Source organism: Gymnoscopelus microlampas (assembly GCF_963454915.1).
Source record: "Gymnoscopelus microlampas genome assembly, chromosome: 10".
NCBI lineage: Eukaryota > Metazoa > Chordata > Actinopteri > Myctophiformes > Myctophidae > Gymnoscopelus > Gymnoscopelus microlampas.
Window position 1 is genome coordinate 18859645 of NC_139947.1, and position 19654 is coordinate 18879298.

General features: G+C 42.5%; 1 protein-coding gene across 1 annotated transcript in view; it reads right to left on the bottom strand.

The window, feature by feature from the left end:
- Positions 1–296: 296 nt before the first annotated feature.
- Positions 297–19654, bottom strand: part of LOC311054453 (vitamin D3 receptor A) — an 81872-nt gene continuing 62514 nt past the window's right edge. Inside the window, exons 5-10 of the mRNA XM_084070432.1 lie at positions 13450–13634; positions 11286–11385; positions 10651–10828; positions 4512–4663; positions 2023–2139; positions 297–690 (exon numbers count right to left, since the gene is read on the bottom strand). Of these exons, the coding sequence (XP_083926558.1) occupies positions 437–690; positions 2023–2139; positions 4512–4663; positions 10651–10828; positions 11286–11385; positions 13450–13634 (986 nt within the window). The 3' untranslated portion in view covers positions 297–436. The remainder of the gene's footprint in view (positions 691–2022; positions 2140–4511; positions 4664–10650; positions 10829–11285; positions 11386–13449; positions 13635–19654) is intronic.

A 19654-nucleotide genomic window follows, 5' to 3' on the forward strand; every position in this document is an offset into this window, starting at 1 on the left:
GGTCCAGGACTCCAGAGGGGTGGACTGGATACACGGATGAGAAGGTGTATACCTCTTTTCTCCAAGTACGGACATCCGGGTCATATCCTGGGGAATCCAGAGGTACAAACACGGCGTCCCAGTCTGCCATACACATACATCCAGAACGTCGGCTCCCGATTGTGTCGCTCAAATCTCCATCGGACGAGGAGAGGAGGAGACAGGTGAAGGAGGCTAACCATCTATCTATCCTTCTTCTTTCCGACACGTATCTGGGGGTTGGGGTGGGGGAGGGGAGGGAGGTTGGGTGGGGGGGAGGGGGGGGGGGTTATCAAGGTGTTTTGGGGGGGATAAAGGAAGGTGAGGGTCGGTCGGTGGCGGGGGACTGCGGTGGCGGTGGTGGCGGCGGGGAGGAGGAGGCGGCGGCGGCGGGGAGGAGGTGGCGGCCCTGTCTTTGCTACGACACCTCGCTGCCGAACACCTCCAGCACCAGCGGGGTGAGCTGCATGCTGTGCTCGGGCTGGAAGGACAGCGAGCGGTACTGCTTGGAGTGCTCCTCGTTCAGGCTGCGCAGGTCCGCCAGCTTCTGGATCATCTTGGCGTAGAGGAGGCGCCCGCCGGGGTGGTTGACCCGGATGTAGGCCTGCAGGACCTCGGACAGGTGGTCCTGGAGCTGCTCCACCCGCGCGTGGTCCTGGACCCCTGGACGGTCTGGCGGGCGGAGGGGGGGGGGGGGGTCAATATATTCAATGTCTCAATTTACAAATGACTTCTAAATCCTAACATATGTTGCTATATCAGTGGTTTTCAAACTTTTTAATGTCAAGGACTCCAAAATGTATATGTATTTGGCCGTGGACCCCCATCTCAAAATATTTTGTTCCAGGGACCCCCAGAAGCAAAGATTTTAGTAAAAAATGTTTGCTTCAAAAATATATATATTGAAAGATTTGCAAACATGTTCTCGATTTTTCAAAAATAGCAGATCTACAAGCTCGTAGCGCGGCACTCGGTGCCGTGCTATGAGCTTGTATATCTGCTGTTTTTGAATGGCCAAAGTGTAAAATAATGCTTTTTAGCTCAAATCTAAAAATGTCACAGATGCGTCCCAGGTCTTAATGGGTTAACCAGAGCGACAAAGGACTACAGCCTGACCAATGCCAGGGTTTTGGATCCGATGCGCATCCCAATTTTGGAGAGTCCTAGACCACGGATTACTTATCTTTGGACTGATATTTCATCAAAAAGTGCCACATTTTCCAATCAATTTGAAAACCGTAGATTTGATTAAAGTTTCTATTTGAGAACGTTTAACTTAAACAAGCAAATAAATACCTAAAAAATAAACACAAACAACTTTTTGAAAGATAAAAAATAAACGCAACATCAGACACCCATCAGTCGCCCCATCACCTGCCAATCGATTAGCTACACCCCCCACTAGAGATAGGCTTAAGCCTGATTTATACATGGTTGCGTCGGTGTTGCGTGCCCAAAAAACAGGCGAATTACATCGTCTATTTTCGGCACATAACACCATCTTAGGAAAGAGTATCAATGAAGCATAAAGGTGTGTCCAGTGATGGAAATGGAACTCACATGTTTTACTTGAGTAAAAGCATCGATACTGCAATGCAGATATACTCTGTTACAAGTGGAAGTCCCAAATTCAAAATGTACTTGAGTAAAAGTACAAAGGTATTGGCATCAAAATATACTTAAAGTACCAACAGTAAAAGTGCTCATTGTGCCGAATGTCCCCATTTTACAAGTTCAAAATGTATAAAAAATATCGTGAAAATAGCAGATCTACAAGCTCACAATGCGTCGCATTGCGACACATTCTGAGCTTGTAGATTGGCTATTTTCAAATGGCCCGGAATGTATACAGGGCTGAAGTGGTTAATGTATGTTTTATTATAATAATCAAAATCTAGAAGTAGAAGTAAAAGTATTGAAAATTGTAAATACTGAAGAAAGAAAAAAATACCTCAAAATTGTACTTATGTACTTAGTTACTTTCCACCACTGGGCGTGTCTTACCTGGGGACAGCAGGCAGATGGCCATGAGCAGCACGTGTTCCTCCTCATGCAGGTTGAGTTTCTTCAGGCCAACTTGGAACTTCACCAGCGGCTCCAACAGATCCAGAGTGTGTCCCGCTATGGTAGACAAAGCATTCGTTAGCCGTGCGTGCGTGCGTGCGTGCGTTCGTGCGTACACGTGATTCACATGATACAGTAGGTCCTTCAGAACTCATACCATAACAACAGTACAACATACTGTATGTCTCTCCCTATATAAAGCTACATTACACAAGCACTTTAGTTGAGAGTAGTTTATTTACTATTCACTGCAAACTATACAAAGGTCTTATTATATTCTGCCAGTTGTTCTCAATCGTTTTGGGCTGAAGGCAACCCCTATACATCATTTATTTATGCACAGCAGCCTTTTTATTCACGGCATCTAGCCGCCGACATCTGAAGAGCGCATATGCTGGTCTCTGTACGGGGGTGGGGTGGGGTGGGGTGTTACGTAAATGTGTAAATCCCCCCTCCCGAGATATGTCGTGAGGAAAACAGAGAGAATATCTGTTTCGGTTAGAACTAGAAATAACTTTGTACTCGACTCGACGTTAGGCATCAAGTGATATTGTGAAAGGTTTAAACCATACATGGAGCAACTGGCGGCCCGGGGGCCACATGCGGCCCCCACCTTCCCTTAATGCGGCACGCAGGTTAATATTGGAATACTGATATATTATTGATTTCAGCTGTTACAATTCCAAACATGCAAACATGACCCACTTTAACTACTTCAGTCTATATCAGTTGCTTAACGACTAGTATTCAAATTCTATTGTCTTTTTTATGTCCAATGTATTTGTATTTAAGTATAACTAAATGCATTTGAAATAAAATAAAATAAATACTTTTCAGGATTCCAATTCAAAAATAGCAAAACAAATAATAATCAGGATTCCGATAAAAAAAATAGCAAAAATAGCAGATCTACAAGCTCATTGCGGTGTTGGTAAATTCCAAATTTTATCCAAGTATTTCGCGGCACCCCTGGAGTCGCATCCCGGCACCCACTTTGAGAAACCCTGCGTTAATACATATCATCAATACGTCTCCCTCTTCTGTTGAAACACAAAACAAAGACCAAACGTTCTACTTTTTTATAGCAGTTCCTACTTGTGAAGTCAATGAAGTGTGAAAATAATATGAATGGGAAGAAGTTAAAATAATAACAAGACATTTGGTGCATATTATTTATGGATCACTGCAAATCTCTACAAATCACATCCTTCTAAAACTAGCAATCAAGCTGTCAAATAATTGCAGTGGAGTAGAAAATACAATCTTTCCCAATAAAATGGATCGATGGAATAGCCTCCCAGTCACTCTAAGGGAAACCCCCTTGCGACATTAGTAGGCATTTAGGTTTTTAGTTTAAACTAGGTATAAAGAATTAGGCAGGTGTATGTTCTCTCTGCTTTTGTCATGTTGTTATTGTGGTGTTTTTAAGTGTGGGGACTACGGATGGAAATGAGCTTCTAGCTAAATTCGGCAAGTTTACAGGATACTGACATGCAATATACTGAATGTACTACATGTGATTTAGGATGTGATAACAAGATGCTGATTTTAACATGCTGCTTTCTCAGGCTTTCTGTGCTCATCTTGTTTTCCATTCTCTACCGCTAATTCTTCTCTTTTTGCTCCCTGAGCTGCAAACGTGGAACATACAAGAGTTTCACCTCACTGTTACCTGTAATTGTGTAGTGACAATAAAGTTGATCGATTGATTGATCTACATGATATAATGTTTAGTTGATTGAATTCACGTTCATGTATGGAATGTTCATCAATGTGCATTGTCCCGTGTGAATAAACACATAAAGTAAAGTAAAGTAAAATGTAGTGGAGTGGATATAGTCATTATAAAGTAGCATAAGGTTCAAGGTTTCAAGGTTTGATTGTTGTTAGATCTTGATAATGGTTACATAAGAGTACATTTATTTTTGTTCTGGTTGCTCAGACACAGCAATAATAATAATAATAATAATAATAATAAACATATAAAAATGAATAATCAAAGAATAGCAGAAATATTAAAGGAGTAGTTCAACCAAAGAATTACTTATTTTCTATCAATTACACACCCCATGAAGCGTTGAATTCAAGGACATATTTTTGATAGCCTTAGCCAATCGTTTGATGACCGGCGGAGTCTATCTGAGTCTCCTACTGTCTCCTACTGAGCAGCCATCCGCTCATCAAATTATTGGCTCATAAATGCGTCAAAAACTAAAGATTCGTGTTTTTTTGTGAAATGGGACATTCTGCGTGATGAGTACTTCTACTTTTGGTACCTTAAGTATATTTTGATGCCAACACATTTTGTACTTTTACAATTTTGATTGCCGGACTTTTGTAGAGTGTTTCTACACGGCAGCATTGATACTTTCACTTAAGTACAACATTTGAGTACTTCTTTCTAAACGTTAAGATGACATGAAACCAACCCTTAGTGACGTCACTGATGCAGTATTTGAAGTCCGGGCCCCCGCAGCTCCAGGACATGTCCTCCAGGCTGAAGGACTGGTTAGATCGCAGCATGATGATCTCAATGGCGCTGGACTTTAACAGGGCTATCTGGTCCTCCGCTGTTAACTCCCTACAGAACACAAACACACATATACATATACATTTGTATTACTAGACCTGTGAGGACCTCAACATTTTAGCACGCCCATTTTATGAGCTGAAGACACTATATCGAAATATAGAGCTATTTAACCCTTCATTTAACAAAAACATACACTATCACTTAAACCCCTTTAGGATAATTATCATCATTTAGGTCAAATAAGCACTGTTTAGACCAGTGGTTTTCAACCTTTTCGTGTCAAGGACCCCCAAATTGACACACATTAGCCCAGGGACCCCCATTTGAAAAGTTATGCCAGGGACCCCCAATAAGAGACGATTTTTACGGCTCTAGCAGTGATTCTCAACCATTTCAATTTCAAGGACCCCCAGTTTAACATGCATTAGGCTACAGACCCCCATTTAATGGCATTTCTATCTCTGGGACCCAAATTTAATTATAAAATCAATGTTAATTTAACTCTGAGAGTGTACAAATGGAACCAAATGGACCCGTTAGGGAGTTGTGTAGCCTGTTGTGATTTAGTAACATTCTGTTGTGATAAAAGTTCAAATCTTTGATTATATATATATTTTTTAAACTAACATTTTTAACTCAAATCTTTGCTTCCGGGTGGTCCCTGGAACAAAATATTGTTATGATTTAAAAAAGAAATAGCAGATCTACAAGCTCATAGAGCTAGAGCTATATCTGCAATTTTTTGAATAGCCAAAGAAATCTGAAAATGACACAGATGCGTTTCCCGGTCTTAATGGGTTAAGCAAGCGCGAGCTAGGACAAAAAGATGACACCAAGGCAGCATAGCATGGCACGACAAGTTTATATACTGTACCACACGAATATACTATACATTGGCAGAAACCACATTATGTGGCCGGAAGGCAGGATGTGAAGAAATGTTCTAACAAGAAGATGACAGTTGTACTTTCTATAGTGACATCCTGTACTGTACATAATGGACCTGCAGTATGTTGATAAGGGAGAGCACATGTGGGCAGAAACACATCGTATCTGTACGATTACACGGCTTACGAGGCAAGCGTGGCGAATAAACAGATAATAATAGTCAGAAAATCTGTTGCGAATATTTCACATCAAACTATTAATCTAGTGATGCCTCATTCATACAGGTGGTATTCGTGGGCGGGAAATAACCCCTTGAAAAATAATTATGTTGTTTTATGTAGTCAACAGTTTAAATGAATGCAAATTGATCGCACAAAATAAATGCTCCCGGTGTGGAAGGATCTTGGCACGATTAAAGCTGCACTCAGTACTACCTACTCAAAACATCACAAGCGTCAGAATTTCTACTGCTGAGCTAGGATGGATTGTTTTTGGGAAGATGATATGCTTTGAGTTTCAGGCAGTACTACTTGTCAAAGAGTAGGTGTCCTGCACGAGCATGTGCTCGTGCATGCATGAGTGTGTGCACGCGTGCCTGACGTTGCGCTCCATTAGTTAAAACATCCACAGTACACCACTGTCTATCTTCATATTAAAGCCTATATAGTATACTGTAAGTGCATGCTTACTGTATGTACTGCATGCTTAGGTACTGCGTAGCCTGTGTTGAGAGAGGCGCTTACGTGCACGTTCGGGAAACACCCGTAACTTAATGCAGTCTTACCGGAGCCTTCGCAAGGACATGCACATAACTCCCTACGCAGATTGTCTTTGGGAAACGCGGCCACTGTCTGTTCCAGACAGCTGTGGTGGCCCCTTCAGTGCCCCGCCATGAAAAATCTCCCGATGACCTTTGCTACTACATGCAACACAATACAACAACTTGTGTTCATATATCGTGTCAGGCCTGGTTTTGACTTGCCAGCAGAAAATAACAGAGTACATTCAGACATGTGTATTGGGATTACTCTTAAGGCAAGTTCGGGTTGGCTATTTACAGAAAATTATATTAAATTTACTTTTGCGTATTTTCCTTTTGGAAAATATCTAAATTTAGAGGAACATTTTGTACTGTCCTAAAGTTTGTGTCAAACCCCACCCATCTGGCACCTACAGGACGTGGGATAAAACGAACCACTAACAGGACCTTCAAATACATTGTGGTTCAAACCCTTTCTCTTTCTCTCTCTCGCTTGCTCTCCTTCCCTCTCTCTCTCTATCCCCCTCTTCATCTCCCCCTCCCCCCATCTCTTACTCCATTTCTCTCTTTCTCTCTCACACGCACGCACACGCCATCTGTTACCTTCAAAGTTACACTTCTTTGTGTGCCGGGGAGGTTTGAGGTGAGGTGATTTGGGAAAGGCTGGAATAGGACAGTGTGTACAATGAATGCATGGTTACTATGGTGACAGCACCATGCACGTTCACTAAAGCTGTAGCCCCCCCCCCTCTCTCTATCTCTCTCTCTCTCTCTCTCTCTCTGTGTAATTCAAATTCAAATGTTCTTTATAGCAAAAAACAGAGCACTATTTTTTGCCAAAGCAAAATCAACAAAGTTGGATCTGACAGTAACTACAAATGAAATGAGTACATACAAATGTATCATAATGTACTATCAATCAAACGTTTGTCATAATATGACAAACATATATATTATATTGGTCCTTCTGTTTGAGACAATAGTATGCTAACACATACTGGCTTCAGCAGGGATATCCTCTTTTCTGTCTCCTAGGTTTTTTGCACTGGAGGAGTTCAGCCATTTTTAAGAGGGTGTGCGCGCGCGCGCGTGCATGCATGCGTTTTGGAGCTAATCTCGCAAACCACCAGACTGATCAGCGCCAACAATCTTAGATAGACTTCCAGGAGGCCACAGAAAGACCTTCACTGATGTATTTTCACATACGTTTTTATATATATATATATATATATATAAATATTTTACTTTAGTTTTGTACAACTCAATGGGGCTGTGCCTTGCCCAGATTTGGAGTCATACTGTATGTCATAGACCTGTGGTTCTCAACCTTTTCAGGCCGTGACCCCCCAAAATAATCATATTTGAACTGGGGACCCCCTACCCTGACAAGCACTTGGAATGTAGGAGAGTCTTGTTTGATTCGGTTCCACAGAATTTTTTGCCTCTTTCTTATATTATTTGACAATTTGGCCAATGTTTGATGTCGCGACCCAAAGTGGAGCTGCGGGAAGGTGTCGTTGGAGTCAATGGGGTGGCGGGAAGGTGCCGTTGGGGGCGATGAGGTCGCCAAAAAAAATCCCTCATAGGGTCGTGGTATAAAAAAGTTTGAGAACCCCTGGTATAGTTTGTTGATTACTTCTGATGCAGAAATGGTCTTTTTATTTTCTTTATTTTCTTTTTTTTTAGGCATTAATAAGGTCTTAAAAATCCTTGAATTGTCACTTCAGTGTCATTTGAGGACCCCCCCCCCCAACAAACAAAAAAACGTTTTTTTCCCCCACAGGGGAGAACCACTGTCATACCACTGTCATAGATGACTGATGTCACAGGCTGGCCACATGAAGTCCAAGACCCACATAAGAACTACACGGTTCCCATGTGGATCCCGAGATCCACATGATCCCAAGGATCCACATCAATTTTAATAATTCGAGTGAAGCTCAACTGCATAGCCTTTTCAATTTGCAGAGATCAATTTCTCGGATTCCTAAGCAATCTGTGCGCCAGAGACAGTGTCCGGTTGGTCTTCACCTGTCCTGCTCCCTCTCTGTGCTCTAGAAATGTATACTGACTCCAAAGTCTGTTTTCAGTCCTACAATCAGGAAGTTAGCAATGAGTTCCTTCCCCAGATGTGCAAAGCTTTTTCAATTCATGCAGAAAACAAGGTCTGTTGTTAAAGGTAGTGTTTGTGATATTTGTTAAGGGGGGGAAAAAAAGAAAATTGCTATAGAGTGTTTGTTCAGTAACAGGGATTTCCCCGTCTCTCCAGCTCTTTAGTTAACAGAAAATTCATTTTCAGGTGGGTTGCCAATTTCATCCAATCACGAGAGAGTACCCATATTTCAATTGTATAGTGTTCCAGTTCCAATTTCCACTTCTTTGTGTCATCACTTCCAATTTCACTTGTTTATCCTGTGCCCTCTGCTGATTGGATAAAATCCTACTACATTCCAGCCCTGTGGATTACATATGCTTTTGGCTATTTTCAGTTCAACAGGGGGATTCCATTCCCTGTTGCCCCCCGCCCTGCGTTCACCACAGTCTGGGCTCTGCTTCAAATGTCCTAGAACTTTGGACACCTGACAAGGTCAGCAGAAAGGACGAATGGATGTGAATTTCGATTTCTTCATATACGTCCGTTTCATGTGTGTGCACATGTGAACGAAAGGACGCACGTTACCCGCTTTCCTTCCACTTTCAACAATTATGTGCTGTATGTGTGTGCATACATTTGTGTGTTTACATCATGTGAGAGCGTGGTTGTTCTGCTGTATTCTCAGAAGAGCTTGTTTGTTTGTTAGCGCTAATAGCATCTCCTAGCTCTGCAACACGCCGGGGGGAAAAAAACAACATGTAGACGCCAAAACCACTATGTTGTGAGCTGCTTTTGGCTGCTCTTGTGCAGTGGTGGAAGAGGTACTCACACTTTTTACTTAAGTAAAAGTATCAATACTGCAATGTAGAAATACTCTGTTACAAGTAAAAGTCCGCAATTCAAAATTTAGTAAAAGTACAAAAGTATTGGTATCAAAATGTCCCATCTCACAAGTTTTCAAATGTGTAAAATGTCAATTTTCTTTTTTGAAAATAGCAGATCTACAAGCGCATCACAACGCATTGTGAGATTGTAGATCGCCTATTCTCAAATGGCCGAAATGTATGGCTGAAGTGGTTAATGTATGTTTTGTAATAATAATCAAAATCTACAAAGTAACTAGTAACTAAAGAGTAAAAGTACAATATTTGCCTCTGAGATGTAGTGGAGTAAAAGCAAAAGTACAGACATTTGGAAATACTCCAGTAAAGTAAAAAATCCTCAAAATTGTACAGTACTTGAGTTAATGTGCTTAGTTACTTTACACCACTCTGTGTGTGTGTGTGTGTGTGTGTGTGTGTGTGTGTGTGTGTGTGTGTGTGTGTGTGTGTGTGTGTGTGTGTGTGTGTGGGGGGGGGGGGGGGGGGGGGGGGGGGGGGTGTGCAGGGGAACTGGAACCAAAAAATACTTGTTTTGTCTTGCTCTGAATTGGGAACCACAGTGGGCGTGTCAATATTCTACAGGTTGGAAGATGCAGATGTGATAGAAAAAGTGGCGAAAGCGAGGGGAAAATCATAAATATATATATTTTTTAAACTGTGCAGTGGTCTAGTTAGTTTGATAGTTAAAGCTGTGTCTTTGTTTGGTTGCACCATGTAAGATTCACCTTAGTTGCACTGGCGTGAAGTCCACTCTAACCAATATATTGTCACATAAAATGACATTTTCAATTTCCTGTTTTTCCCTGTCCTCAAATTACATGAACAGAATGTGAACAGTCGAGCTGATAAATCTGGGACAATGTTGTTGCCTGGCCACGCCAGGCTATAGTCAACTGTCTGAATGGCCATTTAGACAGGGAAAGCATCTGTGTCATTTTAGATTTCTTTGGCTATTCAAAAAATAGCAGATATACAAGCTCATAGCGCTATGAGCTTGTAGATCTGCGGTTTGAAAAATCGTGAAAATGTGTGCAAATCTTTGAACATATACATTTTTTTTAAAGAGAAAAGTTTTTACTCAAATTTTTGCTTCTGGGGGGTCCCTGCCTGGAACAACATAGTTTGAGATGGGGGTCCGCGACCAAATACATATTATTTTGGGGGTCCTTGACATGAAAAAAGTTTGAGAACCACTGATATTATAGCGACATAAGTTTAAAAAAATAGCAGATCTACAAGCTCATAGCGCGACACTCAGTGCCGCACTATGAGCTTGTATATCTGCTATTTTTTGAATAGCCAAAGAAATCTAAAAATGACACAGATGCGTTCCAGGTCTTAATGGATTCATGGACGTTGTGGAGGATGTGTAGTCTGTGTTTGCATTGCTTTGGGATGGGGTGTGGTTTACCTGAAACCTGGGATCATCTTTGCGAAGCCAATGACCTTCTGGATGCTGTAGGAGACCAGGTCTGCTAGATGAGGCAGCATGGACAGCTTGGTGTCCTCCTCACTGGAGTCTGGACTGCCTGCACCGTCCTGGTACATCATCAACAGATTGCTGAAGTTCAACTTGGTGTCCACTGACTCTGTACGGGAGGAGAGGAGAGCAGAGGAAAGGAGAGGAGAGGAGACGAGCCGAGGAGAGAATTAGGGATGGATTGCTGATGGAAATGACTGTGATGGAACATATCTGATGATGACAATTTAATTTCCCCCGTGGGATTGATAAAGGTCTATCTATCCATCTATGAACCAACAGTGTAGGAAACTAGAAAATATTGCTCCTGAAGGAAAAGTGTGGGCTCTCTGTGTTGGTAGGCAGTATCTAGCACTTAAGACTGTTGGTAGGGAGTGTCGTTAAGCTTTAAGTAGTGGGTGTTATTAGTGTTAAGTATTGGTCGTGTTAAGAGTATGGTTAGTGCGGGTGTGTGTGTGTGTGTGTGTGTGTGTGTGTGTGTGTGTGTGTGTGTGTGTGTGTGTGTGTGTGTGTGTGTGTGTGTGTGTGTGTGTGTGTGTGTGTGCGTGTGCGTGCGTGTGTCTCACCAGGTGAGTGGTTAAAGGAGTCAGAGGAGGCATCTGATAGAGAATGAAGTGATGCTGCACGACTGGCACTGCGCGTTACTGGGCCCTCTCGCACTGGAGGCTGTAGACACACACACACACACACACACACACACACACAAAGTTTTATAGTAGCACTCATCAAACAAAAGTTATAGTGGGTCATAATCTGCTGGACAGAGTAATGTTCTTCAAATTAGCTTTGGCATGTCAGCTAGCTGTGTTGCAGGCTGCTTCGCTCTCTGTATCCCAGCTTGACAAAACATTTGGCTTTTTATGTATGTTTGATTTTTCGTTTTATTACCGCCTCAAGCTTGAACGAGCAATGCTGGATCATAGGAACTTCCTCCGTTTAGCTTGTAGGAAATACGTTGAACATCGCAGTACTGTGATGTATTCAGATTTAAGGCTGGCGAGTGTGTGTATAATATCATGTATGTAATATATGTGTTACACCAACGCCTCAGGCCTATAGGTGGTTTGAGATTCAGTTTCCCCCCGACATAACAACAAGCTATAGCTGACTGAATGCTACACAGCTCATCTTCAAAGACAAAATGAAAACCACAGCTGCCTGGCACTGGAGTCTACAGACATCCACTCAATAATGTATGGTATCGAATGACATCTTAAAATTCATTGTAAAATACTTCTAAAGGCTTTGTTCCAAAGCCATGAAAAAAATATGTAAAACACAGCTGTTAAAGCCCCCCCTCCAGTATTTTTAGCGTTTTTCAGCTGTTGAATGTTTTCCAGAGTCAACCTGTAGTCATATACATTGATTCCAGAGGCGCCATAGAGACTAGGGACTGATGGCAGATTGTTGGGGTCCGATGCTGTGTTGAAGCTGATGATGTGTGATGAGGTCGCGTGTTGAGGCTGCGTGTGTGTGTGTGTGTGTGTGTGTGTGTGTGTGTGTGTGTGTGTGTGTGTGTGTGTGTGTGTGTGTGTGTGTGTGTGTGCGTGTGCGTGTGTTTGTGTGTGTGTGTGTTTGTATGTGTGTTTGTATGTGTGTTTGTATGTGCGTGCGTGCGTGTACAGTATGCATGCGTGTGTGTGTTTCTGTTTTTAGTGTGTGTGTGTGTGTGTGTGTGTGTGTGTGTGTGTGTGTGTGTGTGTGTGTGTGTGTGTGTGTGTGTGTGTGTGTGTGTGTTTGCATGCGTGCGTGCGTGCGTGCGTGCGTGCGTGCGTGTGTGTGTGTGTATGCTGAGGCTGTGTGTTGAGGCTGTGGCTGTTTAGTCGTTATGCCAGTTAGCTAACCCTCCCCACACACATGTGTGTGTTGTCACTGCCGTTGTATCCTACTGGCTCACCTGCCAGTGAGGGGCCCCCACCGGGAGGACGTAAGACTAGAGCCTTCGTCCTACTCCTCCCTGCCGACAGGTGCCGTCCCCCAGCCCGTAGCAGTATTATTGCGTGCAGTGACAAATATCACCCTCGCCGCCCTGGGCTCCCTCCCTCTACGGGCCAATTGTGTTCGTATAGATGCTCCACAAAGCCGGATGCACCGGGGTGGAGTGTCAAGGCGGAGGCTATGAGTTAAGGCTTTGTGTCGATGCTGAGGCGGTGCGTTTTCAGGGAAGAATTGAGCAGTGGTGTAAAGTAACTAAGTACATGTACTCAACCACTGTACTAAGTAAAATGTTTAGCTATTTTTTATTTTACTTGAGTATTTCCAATTTCCAATACTTTTATTTCTACTCCACTACATCTCAGAGGCAAATATTGTACTTTTACTCCTCTACAATTATTTGAAAACTTGAGTTACTAGTTACTTTGTAGATTTAGATTATTATTACAAAACATACAGTAACCACTTCAGCCCTATGTACATTTCGTCGGCCATTTGAAAATAGCCAATCAACAAGCTCACAATGCATTGCGGTGCGACGCATTGTGAGCTTGTAGATCTGCTACTTTCAAAAGATCTTTATACATTTGAAAGAGTCTTTTTACTTTTGGTACTTTGAGTACATTTTGATACCAATACTTTTGCACTTTTACTCAAGTAAATATTGATTTTGTAACAGAGTATTTCTACATTGCAGTATTGATAACTTCACCAAAGTAAAAAAATGTGAGTACTTTTTCCACCACTGTGTGTTAGTGTAATAACTAAATAGGGGAGCAGAGAGTGTCCACAGACCCTGAAGCGTGTGAAGTCGGAGTAGGAGTCGTCGTAGGTCTTGTGATGCGCCTCCACCAGGCAGGAGATGATCTGAGATTGCTCGTCGTCCAGACGAGGCTTCATGGCCTCCCTGGCCGCCTCCTCCTCCTTCCTCTTCATGATCATGTCCTTCTTTCTCTGCACCTCCTCGTCCGTCAGGATGACTGCACAGGAAGATGGGAGAGTTTATTTATCTACATTAAATAAAGCAATCGTTAATTAATCAAATAAATACATTAAATTAAATACAACTGGCTTCAAAAACAAAGGAAGACACACTCCTGCTTTATTGTTCAATACATTTAAAATAAAGAATCCCTCCTGTAATTATTCACTGTCTATTATCTACAATGTTTGAATGAAACTCTTCCTCTGTTGATTCTTAACATGATAGGGATTGGTATTTAACCCATTCAATCCGGGAACGCATCTGTGTCATTTTAGATTTTAGCTATAGGCATTATTTTATACTTTGGCTATTCAAAAATAGCAGATACACAACCTGGATGTAATCTAGATGAGAAGAAACTCAAGTATCACTACATAGTCAACTGAGCTCCTCTCACTGCACAGGAAAATACTGTGTTAATTTATCAGCTTCTATCTCTCTCGGGGAGTGTACACAATGTAAACAAACGGACCCGTGGGTCCATTTGGTTAGATTTGCAGACTCTCTGAGGTAAATTACATTTGACATTGTATCTCGATGCCTACTGTAATTTAGTGAAAGCACACACACGCGCACCCACATGGGCACCCACCCCCACCCCCACACACACACACACACACACACACACACAGGAATCATCCAGTGAATCCGCACTCGCTGTTCTGCATGACAATGTGTCTCAGCAGCATCAAGGTAACATGAGAGTGGAGCTGTACAAAGCCCTGAATGACAGCGAGTTAATCACAGTGAGACTGCGGACGACACACCTCGTTGTTCCCGAGGAAATGGAGTGTGTGATCGTACATGCTTAATGACATGCTGGACAGCAGTAAATGAGGATCGCTTAGATCGCTGAGAGGCTAGAAGAGTTTGCCTGCATTATTGGCGTGTTTGGGTGCGCTACAGAGCATAATCTAAACAATATTTCTAGATAGACAGGACAACTGGCTTGATATCACTAAAAGTCGTGTTTGTCAAACATTTTCGTTCCAAAGACCCCCATTTGAAAAGATTTGTTGCCATGGATGGAAGAGAAGATCTTAGTTGTTAGATTATAGATTCAGTGCAGAATTCTACCAATGATCTGAATATAAATTCTTATAAAGGCATTCTCTCAGTGGAACTGTTGGTGGAACTCAAAGATGACAGACGAGAAGAGTTGATTTAGAGGTCTTCATTGTCGAACCATGCCTGATATCCATAGATATCCATCCAAGCTGATATCCATAGACAATGCAAGATTAGTGTCTCATGGACAGTGTTCTTTACACCCTTTAATCACTCCACCTTTCTTCCAGAACATAGTTTGTCCGACCAAACAAGGATAACCCTGTCCTTAGCAATGTGCCATTGTTACACATCGTATCAATACTAGCCAGAGGATGTTCTTTTCCATGGCCCTGCTCTCCCATGTCACCAGATTTAAGCCAAGAATGGGCCAGTCTGACCTGAAGCATTCTGTTCTCTACACATGATCCCACTCGGCTAAAGATATCTGGCTATTTCTTCACTGCAGCCCCCTGTATGGCACAACACTTAATTGTTGAAATCACATCACTCAGCCTGTACTCATGCCTGAGGAGTCACACTCATATTAGCAGTATGACATGGAATATCAGTTTTCCCCAACACTACCTTCTAGCTAACTGGTGCAATTAACCAGTTTCACCCTGGGGTCATTATTTTGGGCATGTCAAACTATATCAAAAATCCAACCCTTGGATTCTTCATTCACCGTTAAGGAATGTTTTACAAAAGATTACACGAAAATTCTCTGTTAGTCAAAGACACCACCGGTAGGTAAACGATAGAAATAAAGCCATTTCTCGGATGAAGTACTCGCCTTTTATACTTGCATGTCAAAAACATGTCGAAAACATCGCCAGTTGTGAGCTTGTAGATGTGCTATTCATAATAATAATAATAATAATGTAAACTATAGTGACATGCCCAACGCAGTGATGCCAGGTGGAAAGTGGTTAAATTAACACTTTTTTTACAGTGTACACGTCACAGTGTTGCGGTGCGTTAGGGTTAATTGAAATGAATAACATTTGAGGTAATTCGATTTTTTTTTAAAAACACAATGTACACTGCTGTTTGAAATGACTACTGCTTTATTTATGGAGAGAGAGCGAGAGAGAGAGAGAGAGAGAGAGAGAGGAGAGAGAGAGAGAGAGAGAGAGAGAGAGAGAGAGAGAGAGAGAGAGAGAGAGAGAGAGAGAGAGAGAGAGAGAGCGAGAGACAGAGAGAGAGAGAGAGAGAGAGAGACAGAGAGAGAGAGGCTGTCCAACCAGCTACTGTAACGTACGTATTTTTAAAAAAAATGCAAATCAAATGTCATCCTGAAATCCTACAATCTTGGGAACGTTTTGTGTGGTTTATTTTAGTGTGTGTGTGTGTGTGTGTGTGTGTGTGTGTGTGTGTGTGTGTGTGTGTGTGTGTGTGTGTGTGTGTGTGTGTGTGTGTGTGTGTGTGTGTGTGTGTGTGTGTGTGTGTGTGTGTGTGTGTGTGTGTGTGTGTGTGTGTGTGTGTGTGTGTGTGCGTGCGTGCGTGCGTGCGTGCGTGCGTGCGTGTGTGTGTGTGCGCGTGTGCATGTGTGTCTGTGCGTGCGTGCATGTTTCCTGTGCATACCATGCGTGTGTGAACTTGTGGCTTTATCCTATGTCAGTGCATATGACACATGCGTGTGTCATGCGTATGTATAGATCCATGGGGTGTGCTGGCGTCATGTGTGTGTGTGTGTTGGTGGTGCATGTGTGTGTGCACGTGTAGGTGTGTGTTTGAACTGTACATGGTGTTCCATGGCTCATCTCCGCCGCTGTGCAGAGAGAGAGAGAGAGAGAGAGAGAGAGAGAGAGAGAGAGAGAGAGAGAGAGAGACGAGAGAGAGAGAGAGAGAGAGAGAGAGAGAGAGAGAGAGAGAGAGAGAGAGTGACGTTTTATGGCTTCTGCCTGTGAGAAGCTTCTCTGTCTGACAGCTCACAGCACTACACACTATACAATCCACAACAAAGACAATGGTGTCAATTAATGATAAAGGAGGAGATGGGAGAGGAGAGGAATTCTATTTTGACCTCTGCTTGACCACATCTTTCTTTGATTCTCTGCCAGAGTGAAGGATTAGCCATCAGGACAGACGCTCTCCAGGACCGCCCAGCAGACAGTCAGACAGACAGACAGACAGACAGACAGACAGACAGACAGACAGACAGACAGACAGACGCTCTGCAGCACCGCTCAGCAGACCGACAGGCAGACAGACAGCCTTTACAGACACTAGGAGCCAGACAGTCCACCCTAGGTGCTGACATGAGACCACCTCAGTGTTAATTTCAGAGTGTAGAAAAGGAACTTGCAAGGGACCACGGTGTGGAGGTTAAATCAATACTCTGAATATTGCACTGTGCTATTACACACAGACAGACAGTGTAGCTATTTCCACTGGGAGGCATTTCAAACATTCCCAACATAAACTGCCTCTTGTAAGAGACACACATGTCTCAAATAAATGAATGACATGGATGTCTGGGAGACAATCCCAGATGCACACATATTCATTTTATTTCATTTATTTTTACTTTAAAAAAATGTAATTCTTTATTTTACCAGGATAACACCACACTGTGATTTTCATTTCTTCAAGTGGGCTCTGGCCAAGAAGGCAATATAGACAAGTTTCACATATAAAAACATTAACATAGAAACAAACAAAACAAAAGATATTTACCAAAAACAAGATGACAACAGCAGCTAGGCCACACCGACTGAGAAAGACAATTTAATCAACCTGATTGGCTGGCAAGCTCAAGGCCTTGATTGGCTTTCATCTCTTTCAGGCCGCCGTCATTAATTAGGCTTCGGCTGTGGTCCAGAAGCCGAGCCAGAGCAGAGAGCGCCACTCCTTGCGGTAAGAACATCCAGTCTAAAGCACAACTGTGAGCCGGCACAGTCTGGTCAGGGTTTGGCAACGTCAGTCAAAGTGCCTATTCTAAGACTTTGGCCTGAAGTCGCTAGGTCCTGGCAGCGCCGAAAGGCATCATCAAGGCACCACCACAAAAACAACAGGCCTTTTTATGGCCTGGAGGATCAAAGCAACACGCCGGCCTCCCCATGGCGAGGTACGGTCAAAGAAAACAGCCTTGTTTACCAAGAGCAACACCACAGAGAGACTGAACCAGAAATCGAAATGAATGAACCAAAGCAACAACAAGTGAAAAATACCAAATGAAAGAAAAGAAAGAGACAGACTCTAAATAGACAGAATAATAAAGCACTGTGGAGAGAGTGAGAGAGATTGAGAGAGCGAGGGGGGGGAGAGAGAGAGAGAGAGAGAGATGACAGTAGAGGACAGGTGTGGGCCGTTTACTTAATTCCTGACAGACTGGCTTTCCTGTGTGTTCACTATAACAAAGCACAGATATTGATTTGAGAATGTAAAACACATTTTTATCATATTGCCAATAAAGCATTCCGAATTGAGCGATTGAGAGGATAAAAACAAATAGAGAAAGATGGAGAAAATGGAGGGATTCAGTGATTCACACTCCCTGTCTCTCTCACAAACACACACACACACACACACACACACACACACACACACACACACACACACACACACACACACACACACACACACACACACACACACACACACACACACACACACACACACACACACACACACACACACACACACAGAGACAATAACAAGCTGCCATTGATTAGAGGACACTTACGAAGGCTCCTTCTGTATAAGTGGATAGATACAGTACATAGAGGGATATGTTGTTTTGGATGAACAGAGTGGGATGTGTTACCTAGATACATAGATATGTTTTTCCAATGAACCATCTCCTGGGCCGGGAGCTCTTCTGTTACATTATATCAGTGACAAAACTGTTATATTTAGAGCCCGATGTATCGGTTTGGCCGATATATATGCAATTATTTGCCCTTTCTAACATCGGTATATACAGTATTAGGCAATTGTGCAGCCAATGTGTATTGATTTTTTATCACTATAGCCATTAAGATAGCCTGGTAAACCCTCCCTCCAGAAATCTCATTTCCATTTGATTTCTCCTGAAATCAAATGGAAATGAGATTTCCGGAGGGAGGGTTTACCAGGCTACCATTAAGAGGCCAATTCTACAAAATGTTTCCTAAATCCTAACTGTTTTTTAAAACTTTTTTTTACTATGTCATTGGTTCTCAATCTTTTTCATGTCAAGGACCACCCAAAATGATATGTATTTGGCCACCGACCCCCATCTCAAAATGTTTTGTTCCAGGGACCCCCAGAAGCAAAGAATTGAGTTAAAAATGTTCGCTTTGTTAAAAAAATATATATACAAAGATTTGCACAATTTTTTTTTTTAAATAGCAGATCTACAAGCTTGTAGCACGGCACTCGGTGCCGCACTATGAGCTTGTAGATCTGCTATTTTTGAATAGCCAAAGTGTAAAATAATGCTTTTTAGCTCAAATCTAAAAATGACACAGATGCTTCTCCCGGTCTTAATGGGTTAAGCCTGCCGTCACCATTTTGGACATAAAAAAAGGGGGAAAAAGGTTTTCAAAATGTTAAAATTGATGTATTTCATATGTACTTGTTTGCTCGTTCAATGTATAATTAAAGTTCTTGCCATTCGGGGCATCCACATGTAAACAAGATGTTGTTTTTCTCACGTCACAAAGTCTTAACCCTAATTTGTACTTTGACAATAACAAATGACCGCTGGCGTGACCAATTTGGCCCGAGCTGATCGCGATGGTTGGAATTTAGTTTTTCGATCTACATAAAGTGAGCCCGAGCACCACAACCGATGCCTCCGAAATGTTGGCGGGTCAAGTTTCCATCCCACTACGCATTTAACCACTTTCAACCTGACATCCCTATTTTAACCCTTTCAGACCGGGAATGCATCTGTGTCATTTTAAGATTTCTTTGGGCTAATCAAAAATAGCAGATATGCAAGCTCATAGCGTGGGACCGAGTGCCACGCTATGAGCT